Below are 26121 nucleotides of genomic sequence, written 5' to 3' on the forward strand. Positions count from 1 at the left end.
TCTAGGACGGGGACAGATCATGGTCAGGCACTCACCAGTGGGAAAGCTTGGAGCACATCCTAGGCCCACACCACAGCGAGGGCTTCATCCACCGGCCGCGGCACACTGAGCAGGCAGCACTCATGCCGTACAATTACAACGAGACTTAAAGCGCACAAACCTCGAATCCCAGACCGGCCCCAGTCAACAAAAGGAGATATTGTTCTTCTGCTCAAGGGAAATCTAACTAGTAAAATGGTTGACATCTGTATTCGGGAAACGTTTCCTGGAATGTGACCAATCTGCCTGAGTGTACAAAATACTGATTTCTCTCGCATGCCTAACTTCAGCCTGTGTCAAAAGTTACAGAACTACTCTAGTGCCAGCGTCAGTTATAGAAATCTTGGGGGGTTTTTATTAAATTTTCCCAATTTTTTTCTACTTTTCTTCTAAAACAAAAAAAAAAAAAAATCCCCTCTAAAATATGACATGCCTTCCCTTTTGCCTTTCGTCACACTTGTGGCCTGTACTGCCATCTACAGTCTGAGGCTGCAATTACATGCACATTCAGATTTAGGCTATGTTCACACAATGTACTTTTGGTGCATTTCTGAGGTCACAAAGATGCACCTAAGTGCATGCATTTCCTTCCTGCAGCAAACTATGAGGTGTCTGTTTTGCTGTCCACAATGTGCATTTTTTTTTGTTTACTGCCTCTTGGCTGCGTTTTTGTATATGCAACATCTCAATTCTTTTTGCGTTTTGCCAGCATTTTTGAGCCCTTCCATCAATAGATTTTGCATTCTGCAAAACTCTGTCAAAACGCAGCAGAAATGTATGTGGTTTTTGATGCATTTTTGCAGTGGGTGCGGTTTATGGAGCCAAATATGCTGCATCTTTGGGGTTAAGAAAGATGCAGTGTGTTAGTCTTAGTCCCATTTGACAGAAGAACGGACGCGGACTACACTGCAATTTTTGGCGAATTTCAATAAAAAGATGTTGGGGAGGCTCTGGCACGGATTTTGTTCTGTTTTTCTGGTCCTATTACCACACTGTTTTAATGATATAACCCAGTAGGTTCATCATCTAAAATATTTATCCAATTCCAGTATCCAAAATTACTACATTTTGGCAATTTACATTTGTGTTTCAAAAGCCAAAATGATTTTGTGTTTTCAGTTCTAGGGTGAAAATATTAATCAGTCTGTGACAATAGTACAGTAAATGTTACTGAGTAACGTCACTGACGAGGGTGTCTGATTGGGAGCCCTCAAATTACAGAGGCCGCTGGAGAGCTTATATTCCGCTCATTGCACAACTACCTCCGGATAAAAAGAAAACTACTTAAAACAAGACTGTAAACAGGAGATCACACGTTTAACCTTTTACACACAGAACATTAAGAAATCAGCATGTTGGAGAGAGCCTGTCAAAATTAAAAAAAAAAAAAAAAAAAAAAAGAAGAAGAAGAAAAGAAAAACTATTGCCCCAATTCATTAAAGTGAACCTATGAAGCCGGGTGTACGCGTCCCAGCTTCAAACTGGTGTAGTGCGCATGACCGGAAGTTCGGGGACGTTCTGATCGTGCGCACGGAGCTGAAAACCAGTGGTGGCAGCAGATGTGAGAGCAACCATGCCTCTAATGCGGAGCATTCATTAGCATGTTAGCACGCCCACATGGGGGTTGACTAGCCAAGGGAGCTTACGCTCTTGCGACTAGTCCCTGTGCTCATTAGCATACTATTTCTAAAGATCTATATGCTACTAGATGCTGTGACAGTTAGGCAGGGATTAGCAATATGCACCCAGAACTGCTCGTGGCTCTGGCTGCATATTACACCTGAGAGGTTCACTTTAAGGGCATGTGCCCATGGGAGCTTGTTTCTGCGGATTTTGCCGAGGAAAACCTACTGACTTTTCTGCATTTTCCAGATAAATCCGCAGGTTTTAGCATGTACAGACACTCCCCATGTTATCCTATGGGACATGGGGAGTGTCTGTGTCCACGCTGCGGAAAGTGCGGCTGCGGAACATGCTGCGGATGTCCCGCAGCCGCACGTAACTGCATGTCAATTATTCATGTGGAATTACCTGCGGAAATCCCAGCCCTCCGCTATGGAGATAGAGGCCGGGACGTCCGCAGGTAATTTGCATGAAATTCCGCAGGTTTACTGCGGCTATATCGCTGGAATCCCGCAGCTAAAAATAGCTGCGGATGCCGACGGTCAGCTGCGGGAAACATGCGGCCGTACCTGTGGATACATCTGCAGCTACAAACTCCCGTGGGCACATAGCCTAAGATGGGCATTCTGTACTTCAGCCTTAATAAGAGGCGTACAGAATAAGAAGTGGTGAATTCTTGGAGCAATAGTGGCGCGTTCCTCCATGCACCTTGCCAGTAATATTACTGCAGATAAGGACTGGGGTAACATTTCTGGTGTAAGAAATGCAGTCACTTTCATGAATTTGACAGGTGGTTGTGTCCAGACGGCACCCTGCCACCTCCATCTCTCCACACATTTTGGTATGAAAACACGAACGGTCGCAAAATTTGTGCTTTTTATTTGTTTTACTTGTAAACACTTTGATGCATTAAGGGCCAAAATGTCTACAAATAATTAAAAGCCGATGTGCAGCATATGGTTGAGCTTATATACTTTAACCCCTTGAGGTAGTTACTGGTAATGTGTACATTGATGATGGTAAAGAATAATAATACCAGTTATAGCTTTTAGTACCTGGAAAGTTGCACCTAAATTGCTGTGAAGGTGTCTATGAGGGCCAATAAGCTTCTAGGGACAATTTGCACAAAGGACGCACAGACTTGTAGGAGCACTCAATGCCTTACTTTAAGGCGCTTTAAAGAAGTCTGGAAATCCAAACGGCCCACAGAATGCAGATCTCACTGTGGCAGAAACCATCTTGTCCTTTGCAATTCTGAGTATAGGACTAGCAGGAGAACTTGCCACCTCTGCCACAAATTCTTACATATAAAAAGCAGAGGACTATGTCAAAGCATACAGTGCCTTGAATTTTTCAACCTTTTCCCACATTTCAGGCTTCAAACAAAGATAAACATTTTAATGTTACGGTGAAGAATCAACAAAAAGTGGAACATAATTGTGAAGTTAAACGAAATTTATTATTTATTTTAATCTTTTTTAAAAAATAAATAACTTAAAATTGGGGCGTGCAATATTATTCGTCCCCTTTAAGTTAATACTTTGTAGCACACCCTTTTGCTGCGATTACAGCTGCAAGTCGCTTGGGGTATGTCCCTATCAGTTTTGCACATCGAGAGACTGAAATTCTTGCCCATTCTTCCTTTGCAAATAGCTCGAGCTCAGTGAGGTTGGATGGAGAGCGTTTGTGAACAGCAGTTTTCAGCTCTTTCCACAGATTCTCGGTTGGATTCAGGTCTGGACTTTCACTTGGCCATTCTAACACCTGGACACGTTTATTTGTGAACCATTCCATTGTAGATTTTGCTTTATGTTTTGGATCATTATCTTGTTTAAGACAAATCTCCGTCCCAGTCTCAGGTCTTTTGCAGACGCCAACAGATTTTCTTCAAGAATGGTCCTGGATTTAGCTCCATCCATCTTCCCATCAATTTTAACCATCTTCCCTGTCCGTGCTGAAGCAAACCAGGACCTAACGATGATGCTGCCACCACCATGTTTGACAGTGGGTATGGTATGTTCAGGGTGACTAGCTGTGTTGCTTTTACGCCAAACATATCGTTTGGCATTGTGCCCAAATAGTTCAATTTTGGTTTCATCTGACCAGAGCACCTTCTTCCACATGTTTGGTGTGTCTCCCAAGTGGCTTGTGGCAAACTTTAAACGACACATTTTATGGATATCTTTGAAAAATGGCTTTCTCCTCGCCACTCTTCCATAAAGGTCAGATTTGTGCAGTGTATGACTAATTGTTGTCCTATGGACAGACTCTCCTACCTCAGCTGTAGATCTCTGTAGCTTATCCAGAGTGATCATGGGCCTCTTGGCTGCATCTATGATCAGTCTTCTCCTTGTTTGAGATGAAAGTTTGGATGGACGGCTGGGTCTTGGTAGATTTGCAGTGGTATGATACTCCTTCCATATCAATATGATCGCTTGCACAGTGTTTCTTGGGATGTTTAAAGTTTTGGAAATCTTTTGGCAACCAAATCCGGCTTTAAACTTCTCAACAACAGTATCATGGACCTGCCTGTTGTGTTCATTGGTCTTCATGATGCTTTCTGTGCTTTAAACAGAACACAGACTATCACAGAGCAGGTGCATTTATACGGAGGCTAGATTACACACAGCTGGATTATATTTATCATCATCAGTCATTTAGGACAACATTGGATCATTCAGAGATCCTCAATGAACTTTTGGAGTGAGTTTGCTGCACTGAAAGTAAAGGGGCTGAATAATATTGCACGCCCCAATTTTCAGTTTATTATATTTCACAAAAATTTAAAATAAGCAATAAATATCGTTCACCTTCACAATTGTGTCCCACTTGTTGTTGATTCTTCACCATGAAATTTAATTTTTTTTATCTTTATGTTTCAAGCCTGTAATGTGGAAAAAGGTTGAAAAATTCAAGGGGTCCGAATACTTTCGCAAGGCACTGTAAATGATCATAATTTACACCCAGTCCGAACACTTAGAGGATACATTAATAGTCTCCTTGCAGTGATACCGCTCACCCGGTTGGCAGAAGCCCATTAACCACAAGGGCAGAACGTTTCTGGGAAGTCGCAGAATGCATTTGTATACCGCTCAATGCTTTGATGAGCAGTTTAATGGGAGCAATTTATCACACAAGTACAACAGAATTAAAGTTTATCTGCCTCACCATAAGATAAGCAATTTATGACTCCAGCTCCTAGAAGTGTAAACGACTTATCAACTGTGCTGCATTTTCTGCAATGTATATGGACTTTGGCAACATACCAGAAGTGTTTGTAGAAATTATAGAAAAGTCTAGTGATGAAATTACATCATTTAACATAACCAGAAAAAAATAAAAATATAGTAATAAAAAGAACCTGTCACCAGGTGGAAAGTGAGTAGTATTTTGCTTTAGGCTGGGGCCACAAGAGCATATGGCATCCTATTCGACTCTTGGCTCCCGCTCTGCTGGAGTGTAAGCAGAGTGTCATGCCACTGTGATCCGATCCTAAGATCAGATCACAGCTGAGTAGAAGGCGGACGAAAGAGGAGAGGGAGGGATTAATCTCCCCATCTCCTCCATTGTCAGCTGATGTGATTATCGCACTGCACTCCAGTGTCATCCGGGTGCAGTGCGAGGTTTCTTTCGCACCCATAGACTTATATAGGTGCGAGTGAAAACTGATCGATACGACCCGCAGCATGCTGCAACTGTTTTCTTGGTCCGATTAAGGCTGGAATCGCACTTGCGAGTGTAAAATCTGACCGAGTCTCATGCTAGAAAGTAGCATGAGCTCTGTCCGAGTGTTGATCCGTGAAGAATGCAACTGCAATGCGATGTGATTTTTTTCATGATTGTAGCCCATGTGCAATCCGTGTGTGATCCGTTTTTATTCTCAGCAGCTAGGTCATCTGCCATTCAGCTCTGCTACATGCCCGCTGACAGCAGACACAAACAGAGCCGTGGGATCAGAATGAAGTCGGATGAACTTCACCCAACTTCATTGTCATCCCGAGGCTCTGTCTGTGTGTCATGGCCTGATTTTTCGGTCACCAGTGAAGGTCTCACCGGTGACCGCAAATCACCTGAGTGACTTAAGTGATCTGCGCTATCAGCGGTGCCGTAACGGAGGTTACCCGCGGCCACAGCTGCAGTCTTCCTGCTGAGATCTGTGGCCGCGGGTAACCTGAGTGACGTCATCGCTGAAACGCGACTCACTTCAGTCGCTGCGGGGAGCTCACAGAGGGCAGTCATGGTCTGTGACTGCTCTCTGTCAGCTTCTGATGTAGCAGAGCTGAAAGCGTTTTGGGACCTCTGTGGATTACGTCGGACCTGGAGGGGTATTTGGGGGTCTAATAAGGTGGTCAAAAAGGGTGTTTTTTTGTCATTTATTTCAAATAAAGGATTTTTTGGTGTATGTCTTTATTTTCTTTATCTTACAGGTTAATCACGAAGGGTATCTCGGGGAGACGTCTGCCATGATTAACCTAGGACTTAGTGGCAGCTATGGGCTGCTGCCATTAACTCCTTATTACCTCGACTGCCACCGCATCAGGGCAATTCGGGATGAGCCGGGTACAGTCCCGGGACTATCGCATCTAATGGATGCGACAATTCCGGGCGGCTGCTGGCTGATATTGTTAGGGTGGGGGGCTCCCCATAACGTGGCGCTCCTCATCCTGACAATACCAGCCTCTTACCGTATGGCTTTACCCTGGCTGATTTGAAAAATTGGGGTGAACCGCACGCAGGGTTTTTTTTTTTTTTTAATTTATTTAATTTACTGCACGATATAGACCCGCCCACCAGCATCTCTGATTGGTTGCAGTGAGACAGCTGTCACTCAACGTTGGGGCGTGTCTGACTGCAACCAATCATAGGCTCTGGTGGGCAGGGAAAGCAGTGAATACTAGATGGAATAATGAGCCGCCGGCTTTTTCAAAAGAGGAAAAGCCGCCGGAGCTTTGTGACAGCCGTGCAGCGCCGCGCTGGTGATCAGGGATCGGTGAGTATGAGAGAGGGGGAAGAGGGATAGACCGACAGAGAGAGACCGACATAGGGATAGAGTGACAGAGAGAGACCGACATACAGAGAGCGACAGATTAACAGAGATAGAGACTTACCGACATCGACAGACCTCACTCATTTCCAGTGTTTTCTGCAACATGCGATAAATGTATTTAGAAAAATGCATGTCACTAGGATGGTGTGTGTGCTATCCGTGTGACATCCGTTTTTTTTTTTTTCACGCACCTATAGACTTTTATTGGAGTGACTCGCATGTGAAACTCACCAAAACGCAGCATGCTGCGATTTTTTTCTCAGTCCGATTTGGACTGAGAAAAAAAATAGCAGATCGGATCTGCCTCACTGATTAACATTGGTCCGAGGGCAATGCGAGATTTTCTCGCATTGCACTCGTGCGAGTTAATCACAAGTGTGACTCCAGCCTTAGACTGAGAAAATAATTGCAGATGGGATCGGCCCCATAGAGTAACATGAGTCAGAGTGGAATCTGATTTTTGATCACATTCCACTAGGACCATTTTACTCGCTGTGTGTCCTAACCCTTAAATTTTATTCCTGTTGTTCTGCTGATTGTGCAGTTATATATTCTAACATATATACACACGCTTCCATGGTAAAGACCAGAACTGAAAAAAAAGCCCATGTCTCTAAAGCTGTGCGGTGGTTTTATAAGAAAAAAAACCCCAAAAAATCCCAAAACCCACACATGCTTGCTAATGAATCAGAAGTGTTTTATGAGTGGTGTGACTTCTGTGTGCGCCTCACCACTAAGCTTACTCCAGTCTGGAATTGGAGAATGATTTGTGGCAGAAGGGACACTGTAGCTCATCATGCATTTGATGAATGGCGATTGCCACCCCCGAGTCCCACGTTGATAGAGCTGGGTGAAAATGGCACGAGATCACCATAAGTGGCACATTTTTATAGTGTAGCTTTGTGTTGTGAACATTTTCTCAACCTTTAAAAAGCTGGCATAATAGCTTTGATGGAGCACAGAAGTGATTTCAGTCTATACACAGTAAATGACATATTTGAAAACAAAGAGCGGAAACTTACATCTAGAAGTGTGTGCAAGTGCTGATCTTGGAAAACGCTATGCAGGAAATCAAGGTCTTTCTCGCTGCAGTCTGTAAGGGCATGGATCTCCTCCAGACTATCCAGTACTTGAGACACAGCTCCTAGAAGCAAACAAGAACACGGACAAAGAATATGAGGCACATTACTATGGCAAACTGACCTTTGGACAGGGAACTGACTGTGATTAATGGCAGCCATTACCCGTAAAGGCAATGACATCCACAGACATTTAAAAACAAGGAAGATGCAGGAATAAATGAACAAAAGAATAAAAACACGAACCAGTGAGAAAAGTCAAAGAGGAGACATCTATGAGCCGAGACTAGAAAAACATGGCAGATTAATTAACGAGACTTTATAAAAGTGAAAAGAGGAACTAGACGAGAACAGTACAATAACGATACACATCTGCCTGCCACAGAACCACGTCATACAGCCATGGAAACTAACACCGGACACATAGTATCTAGGAGTTCGGAGAATGCCGTAAAATAGACATGGGCATATTCATGGATAAAGTGTAAAATTATGCACAAAACTATGAACGATATCGCCTAGGCCAGCCGTCATGGCAGGTCACAATCTGAGTTTAGAAACCAGGAAGAGGTGTGATCCCATCATTGTACTGGGAGGGGGCACGCCTACAGGACCAGTATGTAGTGGAGCCAAACACAATGCTGGTCCTAGCCACATGGACCGAGTGTCCATCATAGGGGACGCGGACTGGTTATATAAAACATGCTTTTTGTACAGTTGCTTTACAGTTCATGAATAATAGCATTGTCAACATTTCCATAAGCATGCAAATAATTTCCCAAAAAGAAAAAGTCTCAGGCTTCTCTTCTATAAAATAACCTTCAGTGTTTGGGGATAAATACCATATATTCTATATGAGCATGCACAAAGCATAATGCAGTCAAGAGGAAAACAAAGGAATACCTACTTTCTGCAGCTAGAAGTCCTAGAAGGGCAGCATTAAGGCAGAGGATAAAAGTGTAGAGATTTTAAGAAATGGCATGTTAGTCGCAAGCGGCAGCCAAGCAAATTACAGTAAAGGCACAAAAATACTCAACAGCTGTAAACGGCTGCAGATCTCACATACATTCTGCGTAATATGCAATAAACAGGTAAGAAAATCGGTTTCATACAAGACTGGATGGCAGCCGATGCAGAAGTAACAGTATAAATCTCCGCTCAGACGGATGACAGAAACACTACTCATGACTCATTGATTGCAAACACGTACACCATGTTATCACAATAAACGTGCCACAGCATAAAAGACTTACCAGACTGGAAAACGCCTAGGAAAATATTACCGCATGTATGTGACAATATAAGAGGAGACGGATCCTGCTCCTGTCAAACCCACAGGCAGAAGTGGGATATTAAACTGGGTGGACAGAAAAGCTTCACACCAAACAGCACTACTTTCACAGGCAACCATATTAGACTGTTCATAGCACTTTACAGCCAGGAGCATTGTTCACTGAATCCCAGCCAAGGTCATAGAAACTAATGCACAGACAGGGTGCACAGACCCCCATAATAAGGGAGGTAACAGGGGTCTAACCCTGCCTAAACATGGAGGGGGTGACTGCCTAGTAAAGCATTGCCCACAGATGAAGACATGTGAAGCACAGTGCCCAGGCAATACCCCTGCTATTTGCTCAGGTGGGCTGCCCGGCCCTATCTGTGCACCACAGAGGCGGTGCTTTTTATTTTACTGTAGTATAGTGACTTGCAAGACATGGGCACCCTTGACGTTGGAATGCAAGCTTCTGTATATTGGCCTCAGATTTTTCTGCACATCTTACATATTTTTTTACAAGGTGCAACAAGACCCTTGAATGGTGACCTTGTAAACTAGGGACCTGTACCTCTGCGGTGCACAAAGAATGCTGGGCAGCCCGCCTGATCGAATGGTAGGGCTATATAATAGGCTGTTGGCTGGGCACGGTGCTTCACATGTGTGCAACTTGCGCAGGATTCATCTGTGGGCAATTCTAATACTGGGGAAATCCCCCCCCTTCATGAACTGGTAGACAGAGTGGTTGTTCTGTCAGTATTTTGCCCTTGTGTTACCACCTTTATTATTAGATGAATATCACTGTATACGCAGCTCCAAGATTAGAGTAATATTCTGAAGATACGCTTGGCAAACGCTCAGAAACCTTTGTCTAATACACCAAAGACAGGGCTTAAGTCATTTTCATCTGACTAGGATCTGATCTGTGTAACCATTTCTTTACATTCTTGGCATTGCTGTAATCATACTAAGGCTAAGGACACACGGTGAGTAAAACACGAGTGGAATGCAATAAAAAAAAAAAAAACGCATTGCACAAGACCCAGTTACTCTATGGGGTCGCTCCCATGAGCAATTTTATTCTCAGCCCTAATTGGACTGAAAAAAACAAACAATCGCAGCATGCTGCAGGTGGAATCCGATTCAGTTTCTCTTGCCCCCTTTCAAGTCTATGGGTGCGAGAGAAAATGCACTGCACTCGCATTACACTGAAGTACAGTGCAATAATCGCATAAGCTGATAATAGAGGCGATGGGGAGATTACTCCCTCCCTCTCCTCTGCAGCTGTGATCTGATCGCAGGATCCCTTCACAGTAAAATGACTCAGCTCACACTCTTAGGGTATGTGCGCACGTTGCTTTTTACCTGCTTTTTACCTGCTTTTTTGCTGCTTTTTCTTCTGCGCTGTTTAATGCCAAAATGGATGTGTTCTTCTATTCAAGCAAAGTCTATGGGAATTTGGGTTTCTTGTTCACACTATGTTGTTCAAAATGCTGCCTTTTTGTGGCAGAACTTTGGTCAAAAACTCAGCTTTGCAGTGCAAAACCCAAATGGCAAAAACAATTGACATGTTGCTTCTTTGAAAAGCTGAGTTTTTGACCAAAGTTCTGCCACAAAAAGGCAGCATTTTGAACAACATAGTGTGAACAAGAAACCCAAATTCCCATAGACTTTGCTTGAATAGAAGAACACATCCATTTTGGCATTAAACAGCGCAGAAGAAAAAGCAGCAAAAAAGCAGGTAAAAAGCAGGTAAAAAGCAACGTGCGCACATACCCTTAGAGCGGGAGTCGGGGGGGGGGGGGTCATTAGCATCTCACATCGGATGCAATATGCTCGAGTGTCCTTAGCCTCATCTGTAGGATCATATTGCCAGCTCATTTTACTACACAATGAGAACCATAAAAATCATTAAAAAAATAAAATTAAAATAGAGCTTATAATGCAGAAAAAAAGAAAAAACAATTGCATGACAAAATAAATGGCGTCACTCAAAACCAGAACTGATCCTGCATAAAACAAGCTCTCATATATACCCGGTCAAAAAAAATAAAATTTGAGAAGTTGAAAAATGGAAAAATCACCCAGGGCTTATGGACATCATGCTGTGTCACACATTATCTGTTTGTGGCGTCCTCCCATGTGATTGTTGATGTCTTGGAGACCACTATCGGGAAGTTTGAATATAAAGCCTGCTCCTTCTGTTCTCCTGATGGAGAGGCCCAGAGATGTCTGCCAGACGAAACCCTATGTCCCCACTTAAAGGACCATTGGGGGGGGGGGGTGGGGGGGAGGTGGTCATGTGTGTTAGAGAGTCAGTAGAGAAGGCATTTAGCCAAACAAGTGTATAAATGGGCATCTTTAATGTATAGTTGGTGTTACACCATTGTATTACAGCTCTGCATGGGCTACAGGACCGGATTTAATATGTAAAATTAACAACAAAGGGCTCTAGGTCGGGTTCACAGGACGTCAGCATTTTCAGACCAGTCACTTCCGCAATTTGCAGATCATGTGCAGGAGTTATACACATGAACTATTCTTGTTTTACAAAATTCACTTTTTCTACATAGATCTTAGGTCTAGAGTTGAGCGCGGTTCGTGGTTCGTGGTTCTCCAGTTCGCGGCTCGAGTGATTTTGGGGCATGTTCTAGATCGAACTAGAACTCGAGCTTTTTGCAAAAGCTCGGTAGTTCTAGAAACGTTCGAGAACGGTTCTAGCAGCCAAAAAACAGCTAAATCATAGCTTGGTTTCTGCTGTAATAGTGTAAGTCACTCTGTGAATCAAACTATTATCACATTTCAGTGTATAGTGTGCGTGAACAGCGCCTTCAGATCACTGCTGTTTCTATAATGGCGATCGCCATTTTTTTTTTTTTTTTTTCTTGTCTTCCTTCCCTAAGCGCGCGCGTCTTGTGGGGCGGGCCAGCATGTCAGCCAATCCCAGACACACACACAGCTAAGTGGACTTTGAGCCAGAGAAGCAACGGCATGTGTGATAGGATCTGCATGTCACATGTCCCTGCATTATAAAACCGGACATTTTCTTCACGGACGCCATTATCTGCCTTCTGCGTCTTTGGTGTCAGACATCACTGTCGCAGCTCCGTCTTCCTGAGTCCTATAGCCGATACAGCTGTATGCGCTGCATACACAGCGTTAGACAGCTTAGGGAGAGCACTTTATAGCAGTCCTTTTAAGGGCTCCAACCGGCAGGGTCAGAGAGCCATAGGTGACAGGTCCTGCAAACAGCAACAGCGTCTGTGTAGCCCAGGTCAGGGATTTCCTCCCTGCATTTCACCATTAGGAGGGAATAGAAAGGCAGGCTTCCATTCCTCTACCCAGAGCACCACAATCCTGCCACTGTACCCTCTTGTCCTCTGCACACTCCAACTGATAACTAAGCCATTATACTAGCAAACACTCAGTGTACCTAGTGGCATCCTATACGTGGCTATTGGACTTTGCTATAGTCCCACTAGTGCAAAGACATTTGCAGAGCGCGTCTGCCTGCATTGCACACTACAACTCATTCTAACCAAGCCATTATACTAGCAAACACTCAGTGTACCTAGTGGCATCCTATACGTGGCTATTGGACTTTGCTATAGTCCCACTAGTGCAAAGACATTTGCAGAGCGCGTCTGCCTGCATTGCACACTCCAACTCATTAAAACCAAGCCATTATACTAGCAAACACTCAGTGTACCTAGTGGCATCCTATACGTGGCTATTGGACTTTGCTATAGTCCCACTAGTGCAAAGACATTTGCATAGCGCGTCTGCCGGCATTGCACACTCAAACTCATTTTAACTAAGCCATTATACTAGCAAACACTCAGTGTACCTAGTGGCATCCTATACGTGGCTATTGGACTTTGCTATAGTCCCACTAGTGCAAAGACATTAGCAGAGCACATCTGCCTGCATTGCACACTACAACTCATTCTAACCAAGCCATTATACTAGCAAACACTCAGTGTACCTAGTGGCATCCTATACGTGGCTATTGGACTTTGCTATAGTCCCACTAGTGCAAAGACATTTGCATAGCGCGTCTGCCTGCATTGCACACTCAAACTCATTTTAACTAAGCCATTATACTAGCAAACACTCAGTGTACCTAGTGGCATCCTATACGTGGCTATTGGACTTTGCTATAGTCCCACTAGTGCAAAGACATTAGCAGAGCACATCTGCCTGCATTGCACACTACAACTCATTCTAACCAAGCCATTATACTAGCAAACACTCAGTGTACCTAGTGGCATCCTATACGTGGCTATTGGACTTTGCTATAGTCCCACTAGTGCAAAGACATTTGCATAGCGCGTCTGCCTGCATTGCACACTCAAACTCATTTTAACTAAGCCATTATACTAGCAAACACTCAGTGTACCTAGTGGCATCCTATACGTGGCTATTGGACTTTGCTATAGTCCCACTAGTGCAAAGATATTAGCAGAGCACATCTGCCTGCATTGCACACTACAACTCATTGTTACTAAGCCATTATACTAGCAAACACTCACTGTACCTAGTTGTATCCTAAACGTGGCTATTGTACTTTTGTCAATTCACAGTATTGGAACGTTATTTGCAGCACGTCTGCCTGCATTGCACACTCAAACTTTTTTAAACTCAGCCATTATACTAGCAAACACTCACTGTACCTAGTTGTATCCTAAACGTGGCTATTGTACTTTTGTCAATTCACAGTATTGGAACGTTATTTGCAGCACGTCTGCCTGCATTGCACACTCAAACTTTTTTAAACTCAGCCATTTATAGTAGCAAACACTCAGTGTACCTAGTTGTATCCTAAACGTGGCTATTGTACTTTTGTCTATTCACAGTATTGGAACGTTATTTGCAGCACGTCTGCCTGCATTGCACACTCTAACTTTTTTAAACTCAGCCATTATACTAGCAAACACTCACTGTACCTAGTTGTATCCTAAACGTGGCTATTGTACTTTTGTCAATTCACAGTATTGGAACGTTATTTGCAGCACGTCTGCCTGCATTGCACACTCAAACTTTTTTAAACTCAGCCATTATACTAGCAAACACTCACTGTACCTAGTTGTATCCTAAACGTGGCTATTGTACTTTTGTCAATTCACAGTATTGGAACGTTATTTGCAGCACGTCTGCCTGCATTGCACACTCAAACTTTTTTAAACTCAGCCATTATACTAGCAAACACTCACTGTACCTAGTTGTATCCTAAACGTGGCTATTGTACTTTTGTCAATTCACAGTATTGGAACGTTATTTGCAGCACGTCTGCCTGCATTGCACACTCAAACTTTTTTAAACTCAGCCATTATACTAGCAAACACTCACTGTACCTAGTTGTATCCTAAACGTGGCTATTGTACTTTTGTCAATTCACAGTATTGGAACGATATTTGCAGGACATCTGCCTGCATTGCACACTCAAACTTTTTTAAACTCAGCCATTATACTAGCAAACACTCACTGTACCTAGTTGTATCCTAAACGTGGCTATTGTACTTTTGTCTATTCACACTACTGCAAATCTATGTGCAGCACCTCTGCATGACAACCTCGTGCTCTGTTTTTAATAAGCTATAATGATAGCACAAAATACTGCCATTTTGTGGCATCATAGAACTGGCTGTTGTATTCCATTAGTGCCCCACTGGTGACAAGCTATTTCTAGCACCTCTACATCACACCCTCATGCACATTTAGCTACGCTAATGTTATAGCAAACTCATGGAATTCATTGCTGCATTTCATAATTCGGAGGGATAGAAAGTCAGGCTTCCTTTAGCTTTTCCTTCTGTTCATAGACAGCATCTCCAAGACAAATTTCCCCTCCACGTCTAAGTGTGGAGAGGCAGCTAGTGCGCATGCGTGTGCCGATGTACCCCAGCTGCAGCATAATTACAGTGTTTCGCCTAGTGAGTATGCTCAGCCTGACTGTGCCATTCCTGACGCTAAGTCTTCATTTCGGGATACAGCGCATGCTCCCACACTAAGTGTGAAAAGCCTCTTTGCACAGGTGCTTGCATTCTGTGCCGGGTCTAAGTCCTGTTTTGTGCCTAGACACCATGCTAAAGCTGATAGTCTTTTTTCAGAGACTGTATTTCATGCTACTGAGCATGCTCAGGCACTTCCTGCATCAGAGACTAGGTCCGGTAATGAACTCTTTGGCCCTGGCCCTGATGTGGGGGTCCCATATAGACCACAGGGCATCAGGTGTCCTCCCAAATGGCTTGCAGAGGCCCACACCTATGACTTGTCACCGCATTATTGATGGTCAGACGATGACTGGTGAGGTGTTTGGGTCATGGCAGCCATGAGGTCATCATTGAAGTTGCGTTTCCAAATAGGACGCTAGTTATGCCACTCATGACGTGTCACTCTGCTTTTGTCTCCAGGAGGTGCATTGTGGTTCACCCTGGTTTGGGGCGGACCCAGGTTATAAAAGGGGCTGGAGCCAACAAGGAGGTGCGCAGTCTTCTATTATGCTCCGAAAGAGCACACCTCCATGTGTTGAACCCATTGCGGCTTTAGGCCAGAGGTAGGCAGGGATAGGGTGGTGGATGCAGGCCACCACCACAGTTGGTAACGCAGAACGGTTAAGACCAGCTCCTGTCCTAACAGTCCTGCTTGTGCAGCCCAGTGGCATTAACAGGCCTGCTGCTGCTGATGCGCCTGCTGTCCACAGGTGTGGCCCCTACGCACACGGTCAGCGTACTCAATGGCCCCTGTGTTGTTAACAGGGAGTTCCTGGGCTGGGTGGGCATGTGGACCCTGTGACGCTAACAGGGCTCACAGTCTCCAGATCCGAATGGCGTCTAACTCGGTTCAGGCTACTATTAGTTTCATAGCCACACAGCTCTGTATCCTCCACCAAACCTTCAAGTTGCCAACCTCTCCTTTTCCAACTGGGAGCACGGTGGACACTGACTGCTGAAGGTGATATATACCTTTCTCTTTCTTTTCTTATTAATTTTTGTTATATAGCGGTCACAGATTATATACCACTTTATCCAAATCTGCCAGTCCCACTGTAACAGATGTTGTTTCTTCAGCAAATGTTACAGTTGTTTAACCACCAAATCCACGGACCAAAATTTTTTTCCCCTTTCCAACACACCTGTTCCCCTTTCCAACAGCATCTGTCCTTTTTCAACTCATTTTGGGATATGACCAAAAGTGCAACTGTGCAGGGACACCGTACTCAACGCCATCTCAGCACAGCAGCCATCCCTCGGTCCCTCCGATGTGGACAAGTAAAAGACCATTTCCTCCTATCCATGACAAAGTGTTGAGATTCACTCTGTGCAGCACTGGTGTTTAGTGGAAAAGTAGATCTAAGATTGCGTACCACATTCTGCAGATACTCCTGTATACGTGCGTCTATTTCTATGGCAGGAATTAGTTCGCCAAATTTTGTCTTGTACCGGGGATCTAACAGTGTGGCAACCCAGTATTCAGGATTACTTCAAATTCATACAATCCGAGGGTCATGTAGGTAGTGCAGCAAGAAGGCGCTCATGTGTCTTGTGCATCCAGGAGGACCAAGTCCTTGGTGTGTTGGTGGCAGAGAGGTGAGAATCGTGCATCCTTCCTCTGCCCTCTACCCACAACCTCGCACAACCGAAATGTGAGCAAGCTCTCACTCATCTGCTGAGTCTTCCATGCCCATCGCCAGTTCGTCCTCCATTTCTTCATGGGCTCCTGCACTTTCATCAACACTTTTTGCTGATACTATGCGCCCTTGTTAATCCCTCTCCCTCACCATGACTGCCGCATAGGTGCCGCTGACCATCTGGACCTCGTAGATCTTGTTATCCCTTCCGCATATGACTCCTCCTGTACTTCCTCCCCTTCCTCTTGTCCCAACACCTGACTCCGAATAATAATTACAGTGTGCTCCATCATGTAGATGACCAGAATTGTCACGCTGAGAATGACATTGCCAGTGCTAAACATCTTCGTCGACATTTCAAAACTGTGTAGCAGGGTGCATAGGTCCTTGATCTGACACCACTCCAGCAGCGTGATCTGCACCACCTCTGGATCAACTTATCCCAGGCTATATGTCTTACCGTATTTCAGCAGGGCTCTGCGGTGCTGCCACACACGCTGCAACATGTGCAGATTCCAATTCCTGCGTGTCGGAACATCGCATTTCCGGCGTTTAACTGCCAGACCCTAAGACTTCCGGAGTGATGAAAGTTGTTGAGCTGCTGTGTGCGCACGATGGAAGTGAGCACATAGCGAGCGTGCCCGCTGCACAAGGCCATGTAGGCCGTGATGGTGTTTTAAAAATTGCTGGAGAATTCGGATCAACACGTGAGCCATAAAAGGCACGTGTGTCACATTGCCCTGAGGATGGCCCGCAGCCAGGTTTGCATCATTGCCGCACACGGCTGTTAAGTCACCAACGGAGTCCGCTCCGTCAATTTGTACTCCGGTCGCCAGGTGACAACGTGTTCCTTTCATGAATAGTGCTGATGATGGGAGAGTAGTCGATGCCAGCGGCGCAGGTGGACGCAGGTTATGCTCACCCACTGGGCTGCATTACCTTGACAGATGCAGAATCTCTGGCTGAATGTAGCTGGTGGGTATCTCACAGATGAAATACCATCATTCAGCTACAACCAATGGGAAGACACCACACCCTTTTTTATGCCCATCCTGTCTGCAGACCACTGCCAGACACAGCTATGAACCTCTGGTTAATTTTACCCCCAGTTCAGTTTTATGATTTTGTGTGCTTGTTACCTGACTACTTTTCCTGCTTGCTGTTTATGTACCTTGTTGGCCGATACGCATTTCACCTCTGCTTGTTTTCTGATTAAGTCCTGGCCGTCCCATTCTGTTCCTGTTCCTCAATTAATGTTTTGACCCTGCCTGACTACTATTCTCTGTAATAGCGGTGTGACTCACATTTCCCATACATTTCAAAGTAAAACTTTGACCGCCTGATGGCATTGAGCTCTGCTGCCAGCATAGTAAGGAGGTGTGTGGTAGTCCTTGTGCGCAGTTGCAAGGAAGGGTGGCCTGACCACACAGGGTTTGCGCAAAGGTAGAGGACCCACACGAGGTTGAAGAGGCAGAAGCAGTGTATTAACTTCTACATACAGAACAAGGATTGAAACAACTCGTGGGGACGGCAAGACTTGTACAGCAGACCCTTCTCCATCTCTCACCATAGTTTGCCAGTGCCCAGTCAGTGACATGTAATGACCCTGTCTATGCTTACTGGTCCAAGTATCTGTGTTGAAATGCACCCTGTCGCACACAGATTTTCTCAAGGAAGTGGTGATGTTGTGTGCGACATGCCGGTGTAGCGCGGGCATGCTTTTCTTGGAGAAGCAGTGGTGATTGGGCATCTGGTACTGGGGCACAGCGACAGACATAAGGTCTGTAAAATCCTGTGTGTCCACTACGCGTAAAGGCAGCATTTCGGTAGCCAACAGCTTACAGAGGGATAGAGTCAACCACTTAGCTTTGTCATGGGTCGCAGTAAGTGGCCTTTTATTTGACCACATCTGAGGGACAGAGATCTGGCTGCTGTCTGTAGACGGTGTTGAGTAGGGTGTCCCTGGAAAAATGCAGGTTTGTGAGAAAAGTGCAGGCGGAGACATGATGTTGGCTTCATCTTGCCTTCAGATCTGTTCATCTTGTATCATTTTTAAAAAACACAGCAAGCAAGGGTTACTCCAAGCGGAGTCTCCCTTTTTTTCCAAAAATTGGGCCCCACACAGACACCTTATCAGTGGCAGCACTTGTGCCCTAGTTGCAAACAGGATGTTTTGATTTGCATCAAGCACATTCCAAATCCACAAGCATTTACTCTCCCCAGGATGACACAGGGGTAGTAAATTCCTTCTGGATCCATGACTTGTTCATTTTGATGAACGTCAGTCTGTCCACATTGTCACTGGACAGACGCGTGCGCTTATCTGTCAGCACACACCCAGCAGCACTGAAGACACGTTCAGAGACAACGCTGGCAGCTGGACACGACAAAATCTTCGAGGCGTAACTGGAGAGCTCTTGACATTTTTCTAGATTTGAAGCACAAAAGGAGCAAGGCTCCATTTGCAAAGTCATTGCATCGATGTTCATTTGGAGATACTCCTGTATCATCCTCTCCATCCGTTGACTATGTGTCAGACTTGTTGTCTCTGGTGGCCTTGCAAAGGAGGGTCTAAAAAAATTATGAAAAGATTCCATAAAATTGCTGTTACCAGCAACAGATACGGTCCTACTGGTACGGGTAGACTGTTGAAGATGACGAGGCCGTCCCATGTTTGTCAAGTTACAACTGGGAGAATCACTCCCTTCACCTGCACGGTTGTTTGGTGGAAAAGCCGAGCTAAGATCGAGTAACAGCTTCTGCTGATACTCCTGCATACGTGCGTCCCTTTCTATGGGTGGAATTATGTCACAAAATTTGGACTTGTCCCGGGGATCTAATAGTGTGGCAAGCCAGTAGTCATCATCACTTCTAATTTTGACAATACGAGGGTCATGTTGGAGGTAGTGCAACAAGAAGGCACTCATGTGTCTTGCGCAGCCATGCGCACCAAGTCCACGCTGTGTTTGTGGCATAGAGGTGCTAACCGTTCTTTCTTCCTCTGTCATCTCCCCCCAACCTCTTTCAACTGAAATTTGACCAAGGTCCCCCTCATCTGCTGAGTCTTCCATGTCCATGGACAGTTCGTCCTCCATATCTTCATGTCCTCCTGCACCTTCCTCAACATCTCACCTGCTACCATGCGCCCTTGTTGATCCCTGTCCCCCATGGTCCCATGCCTGCCGCGTTGGTGATGATGAACGTCTGGACCTTGGTGATGTTGTTGTGTCTTGCGCATATGAATCCTCCTGTAGTTCCTCCCCTTCCTGTTGTCCCACCCCCTGACTACGAATAGTGTTTAGCGTGTGCTCCAGCATGTAAATGACTGTAATCGTCATGCTGATAATGGCATTGTCAGCGCTAAACATATTCGTCGCCATGTCGAAACTGTGCAGAAGGGTGCATAGGTCCTTGATCTGAGATCACTCCATCAGGGTGATCTGCCCCACTTCTGCATCTCGTTGGCCCAGGCTATACATCATGACGTATTGCACCAGGGCTCGCCGGTGCTGCCACAGTCGCTGTAACATGTGGAGAGTTGAATTCCAGCGTGTCGCCACATCGCATTTCAGGCGATGAACCGGCAGGCCGAAAGACTTCTGGAGCGATGCAAGTCGCTCAGGTGCGGCGGTTGAACGGCGGAAGTGAGCACTGCAGACAGTTTCCGTGCCCTGGTCAGAAGGCCATCTAGGCCGGGATAGTGTGTTAAAAATTGCTGGACAACAAGGTTAAACACGTGAGCCATACAAGGCACGTGTGTCACCTTGCCCAGGCGAAGGGCCGCACCCAGGTTTGCAGCATTGTCGCACACGGCCTTACCAGGCTGCAGGTTGAGTGGAGACAACCATTTATCAAAATCAGTCTCCAGAGCTGCCCACAACTCAGTCGCTGTGTGACTCCTATTTCAAAGACATGTCAAGCTAAAGACCGCCTGATGCCGTTGCGCTCTGCTACCAGCATAGTAATGAGGGGTGCGTGATTCCTTCTGCGCAGTGAGAACGCTGGTGGCCTGACCAGGCAGGCTTGGGGCGGAGGTGGAGGACCCAGATGAGGTGGAGGATGCAGAAGCAGTGGCGGAACTTGGACAGACAGAGGATTGACACACAAGTCGTGGGGACGGCAAGACTTGTGCAGCAGACCCTTCACCATCTATCACCATAGTTACCCAGTGGCCAGTCAGCGACATGTAACGTCCCTGTCCATGCTTACTGGTCCAAGTATCGGTGGTGAAATGCACCCGTTCACACACAGAGTTTCTCAAGGAAGCGGTGATGTTGTGTGCGACATGCTGGTGTAGCGCGGGCACACCTTTCTTAGAGAAGTAGTGGCGACTAGGCATCTGGTACTGGGGCACAGCGACAGACATAAGGTCTCTAAAATCCTGTGTGTCCACTAGGCGGAAAGGCAGCATTTCTGTAGTCAACAGCTTACAGAGGGATAGAGTCAACCTCTTCGCTTTGTCATGGGTCGCAGGAAGTGGCCTTTTATTTGACCACATCTGAGGGACAGAGATCTGGCTGCTGTGTGTAGACGGTGTTGAGTCGGGTGTCCCTGGAAAAATGCAGCTTTGTGAGGAAAGTGCAGGCGGAGACATGATGTTGCCTTCATCCAAAGTTGGTGCTATCGATGTCTGAGAGAGCTGTACACACTCACTTGTTTCCCCTTCCAAACCAACTGACGACCTACCAAGCAAACTGCCTGTTGCGGTTACAGTGGTGGAAGTTGTGGGTGGAAAAACAGGTGTGACAGCTGTCCCCACAGTCCTAGAAGATGACGAGCGCGCGGATGCACTGGAAGGGGCAGGCGGTGGATGGTTCGCTCCGCTAGGCCGCATTGCAGCACGGTGAGCTTCCCATCGGGCCATATGATATTTATTCATGTGACGATTCATGGAAGAAGTTGTCAAACTGCTGAGGTTTTGACCTCTACTAAGAGAACCATGACAAATTTTACAGATCACATAATTTGGGCGATCTTTTTCTATGTCAAAAAAGGACCTGGCTAGGCAAGGCTTAGAGGCCATGCGACCTGTTGATCCACCCCGAATAATGCTCAGAGGCAGAGTGGTGGCTGAGGATGCAGTTGTAGACGTGCTACCAGTGCTCCGACTGTGTCCAGGAAGGCGCCAGGTTACTTCGACGTCGGTTGCATCCTCCTCCACCGCCTCTGTTGACCTCCTCGAGTGTCTGACTGTGGGTTGACAGTAGGTGTGATCTAGAACTTAATCATCAATTGTTGTGTTTGCACTCCCCTACCCCTCAGACCGAGTTTCTTCTTGCCCTGACCGAATATTTAAGTTGTCATCCCAATCGGGTATCTGCGTCTCATCTTCATCAGTATGTTCCTCATTGCCTATAACCACAGTTGTTGGAAAGGCAGCATTTTGGTAGCCAACAGTTTGCATATGATGAAAGTCAACCTCCAAGCCATTTCATGCCCTTCTAAAAGCATGTAAAACACAGCGAGGGGACTCCAACCACAGTCTCCCTCGTTGCCACTAACTGGGCCACACACACCCCACTTGACTGGCATCGGTTGACCCCCCCTTTTGACAAAGAAAAAGATGCTTTGCATGAAGCACTCTCAAAAATACGCGTGCCTTTCCCGTCCCCTGGCTGACCCAGGGGAAGAAAAGTCCTCTGAGAGCCATGACTTGTTCATCTTGGTTCTTTTAGAGACACAGCGAGGGGACTCCAACCACAGTCTCCCTCGTTGCCACTAACTGGGCCACACACACCCCACTTGACTGGCATCGGTTGAGCCCCCTTTTGACAAAGAAAAAGATGCTTTGCATGAAGCACTCTCAAAAATACGCGTGCCTTTCCCGTCCCCTGGCTGACCCAGGGGAAGAAAAGTCCTCTGAGAGCCATGACTTGTTCATCTTGGTTCTTTTAGAGACACAGCGAGGGGACTCCAACCACAGTCTCCCTCGTTGCCACTAACTGGGCCACACACACCCCACTTGACTGGCATCGGTTGACCCCCCCTTTTGACAAAGAAAAAGATGCTTTGCATGAAGCACTCTCAAAAATACGCGTGCCTTTCCCGTCCCCTGGCTGACCCAGGGGAAGAAAAGTCCTCTGAGAGCCATGACTTGTTCATCTTGGTTCTTTTAGAGACACAGCGAGGGGACTCCAACCACAGTCTCCCTCGTTGCCACTAACTGGGCCACACACACCCCACTTGACTGGCATCGGTTGACCCCCCCTTTTGACAAAGAAAAAGATGCTTTGCATGAAGCACTCTCAAAAATACGCGTGCCTTTCCCGTCCCCTGGCTGACCCAGGGGAAGAAAAGTCCTCTGAGAGCCATGACTTGTTCATCTTGGTTCTTTTAGAGACACAGCGAGGGGACTCCAACCACAGTCTCCCTCGTTGCCACTAACTGGGCCACACACACCCCACTTGACTGGCATCGGTTGACCCCCCCCTTTTGACAAAGAAAAAGATGCTTTGCATGAAGCACTCTCAAAAATACGCGTGCCTTTCCCGTCCCCTGGCTGACCCAGGGGAAGAAAAGTCCTCTGAGAGCCATGACTTGTTCATCTTGGTTCTTTTAGAGACACAGCGAGGGGACTCCAACCACAGTCTCCCTCGTTGCCACTAACTGGGCCACACACACCCCACTTGACTGGCATCGGTTGAGCCCCCTTTTGAAAAAGAAAAAGATGCTTTGCATGAAGCACTCTCAAAAATACGCGTGCCTTTCCCGTCCCCTGGCTGACCCAGGGGAAGAAAAGTCCTCTGAGAGCCATGACTTGTTCATCTTGGTTCTTTTAGAGACACAGCGAGGGGACTCCAACCACAGTCTCCCTCGTTGCCACTAACTGGGCCACACACACCCCACTTGACTGGCATCGGTTGACCCCCCCCTTTTGACAAAGAAAAAGATGCTTTGCATGAAGCACTCTCAAAAATACGCGTGCCTTTCCCGTCCCCTGGCTGACCCAGGGGAAGAAAAGTCCTCTGAGAGCCATGACTTGTTCATCTTGGTTCTTTTAGAGACACAGCGAGGGGACTCCAACCACAGTCTCCCTCGTTGCCACTAACTGGGCCACACACACCCCACTTGACTGGCATCGGTTGAGCCCCCTTTTGAAAAAGAAAAAGATGCTTTGCATGAAGCACTCTCAAAAATACGCGTGCCTTTCCCGTCCCCTGGCTGACCCAGGGGAAGAAAAGTCCTCTGAGAGCCATGACTTGTTCATCTTGGTTCTTTTAGAGACACAGCGAGGGGACTCCAACCACAGTCTCCCTCGTTGCCACTAACTGGGCCACACACACCCCACTTGACTGGCATCGGTTGACCCCCCCTTTTGACAAAGAAAAAGATGCTTTGCATGAAGCACTCTCAAAAATACGCGTGCCTTTCCCGTCCCCTGGCTGACCCAGGGGAAGAAAAGTCCTCTGAGAGCCATGACTTGTTCATCTTGGTTCTTTTAGAGACACAGCGAGGGGACTCCAACCACAGTCTCCCTCGTTGCCACTAACTGGGCCACACACACCCCACTTGACTGGCATCGGTTGACCCCCCCTTTTGACAAAGAAAAAGATGCTTTGCATGAAGCACTCTCAAAAATACGCGTGCCTTTCCCGTCCCCTGGCTGACCCAGGGGAAGAAAAGTCCTCTGAGAGCCATGACTTGTTCATCTTGGTTCTTTTAGAGACACAGCGAGGGGACTCCAACCACAGTCTCCCTCGTTGCCACTAACTGGGCCACACACACCCCACTTGACTGGCATCGGTTGAGCCCCCTTTTGAAAAAGAAAAAGATGCTTTGCATGAAGCACTCTCAAAAATACGCGTGCCTTTCCCGTCCCCTGGCTGACCCAGGGGAAGAAAAGTCCTCTGAGAGCCATGACTTGTTCATCTTGGTTCTTTTAGAGACACAGCGAGGGGACTCCAACCACAGTCTCCCTCGTTGCCACTAACTGGGCCACACACACCCCACTTGACTGGCATCGGTTGAGCCCCCCTTTTGACAAAGAAAAAGATGCTTTGCATGAAGCACTCTCAAAAATACGCGTGCCTTTCGCCTCCCCTGGCTGACCCAGGGGAAGAAAAGTCCTCTGAGAGCCAGGTCCACATTGTCAGTGGACAGACACGTGTGCTTATCTGCCAGCAGACCCCCAGCAGCACTGAAGACAGGTTCCGAGAGAACGCTGGCTGCAGGACACGACAAGATCCTCAAGGCGTACGTGGCGAGCTCAGGCAATTTATCCAGATTGGAAGCCTAAAATGAGCAGGGCTCAAGTTGCACAATAATGGAATCGATGTTTCTTTGCATATACTCATATATCTGTGTGTCTCCCTCTTTTTCCTTGTCCAGCTGTTTTGTTTTCACATGAGTATATGTCCTTGTCACTTTCCCATGTGTTTGTGTTATGTTGTGAGTTGTTTGTCACCTTTTGGACACCTTTCAGGGTGTTTTCTAGGTGTTTTACTGTGTTTGTGATTGCCTGCCATTGTTTCCTATGGGCTCGAGTTCGGTTCGTCGAACGTTCGACGAGCCGAACTCGAGCCAGACCCCCCGTTCGGCGAACCGCCTCGAGCCGAACCGGGACCGGTTCGCTCATCTCTACTTAGGTCCCTGAGAAGAATCTCTAATGTGCATTAGCACAATGGCTACCAATGGCCATAGTGTAGTCTCTTGCAACCAGGCCTGATTGGCTCTTCTGATATAAGGCTGTGCGCGCACGCTGCGGATTTACTGCTGATTTTACCGCAGATTTCAATCCCCAGCAAAAGCTATGGGTATAAAAAAAAATGCTGTGTGCGCACACTGGATTTACCCGCGGATTTCCCGCTGCAGCATTAATGAGTATGTCACTTCTTTTTTGCAGGTACCTGTGTTTTTTGCCATAGATAAATGGTAAAAATCCGCAGGGACCAACCCGCGGGAAAAAAATGCAACAAATCCGCACCAAACCGCAAGTGGATTTCGCTGTGGTTTTGGTGCGGTTTTTTTTTTAACTGCAGGTGCGGGATTCTTTAAGAGGGTATGGATTTTCCTTCAGAAAAAGGTCACTTTCTAGTGCGCACATGGCCTCACAGGACAAGATTCTTTGAGTTCCTTGGAACTAAATATATAGCTTCTGTACAGACTTGAATCACTTGTGTGAACATGGCTTAAATCTGTTACCAGGTTATTGCCACCAAACCGGACAGCAGCATAATGTAGAGGTAGAGATTCCAGTGGCGTCACTTACTGAGCTGCTTGTTGCAGTTTTGATAAAATCACAGTTTTATCAGAAGGAAATCACTAGAGGGCTAATAAATCTGCTGCAATGTAATTCACCATATTCTTGAGCTCTGTATAACCCTACCCGTCCACGGACTGTCAGCTATATGTGTCTACTGTGCATAGACATAAAGTTGACAGTGGTGTGGGTGGGGTTATACAGAACTCAGTATTCAGAGAACAGAGATCC

The 26121-nt window shown here is 46.3% G+C and overlaps 1 protein-coding gene across 11 annotated transcripts in view; it reads right to left on the reverse strand.

Moving 5' to 3' along the window:
- The window catches only part of CASK (calcium/calmodulin dependent serine protein kinase), a 431912-nt gene that overhangs the window by 165714 nt on the left and 240077 nt on the right, over window positions 1–26121 (reverse strand). For 7 of the 11 annotated variants that reach the window (XM_075335532.1, XM_075335528.1, XM_075335526.1 and 4 more), the window contains 2 exons: window positions 8696–8713; window positions 7732–7853 (listed from right to left, as the gene is read on the reverse strand). In XM_075335532.1, coding sequence (XP_075191647.1) covers window positions 7732–7853; window positions 8696–8713 — 140 coding nt within the window. The remainder of the gene's footprint in view (window positions 1–7731; window positions 7854–8695; window positions 8714–26121) is intronic. The other 4 variants (XM_075335527.1, XM_075335536.1, XM_075335531.1 and 1 more) reach the window with 1 other exon arrangement.

This window comes from Anomaloglossus baeobatrachus, chromosome 2, assembly GCF_048569485.1.
Source record: "Anomaloglossus baeobatrachus isolate aAnoBae1 chromosome 2, aAnoBae1.hap1, whole genome shotgun sequence".
Lineage (NCBI taxonomy): Eukaryota > Metazoa > Chordata > Amphibia > Anura > Aromobatidae > Anomaloglossus > Anomaloglossus baeobatrachus.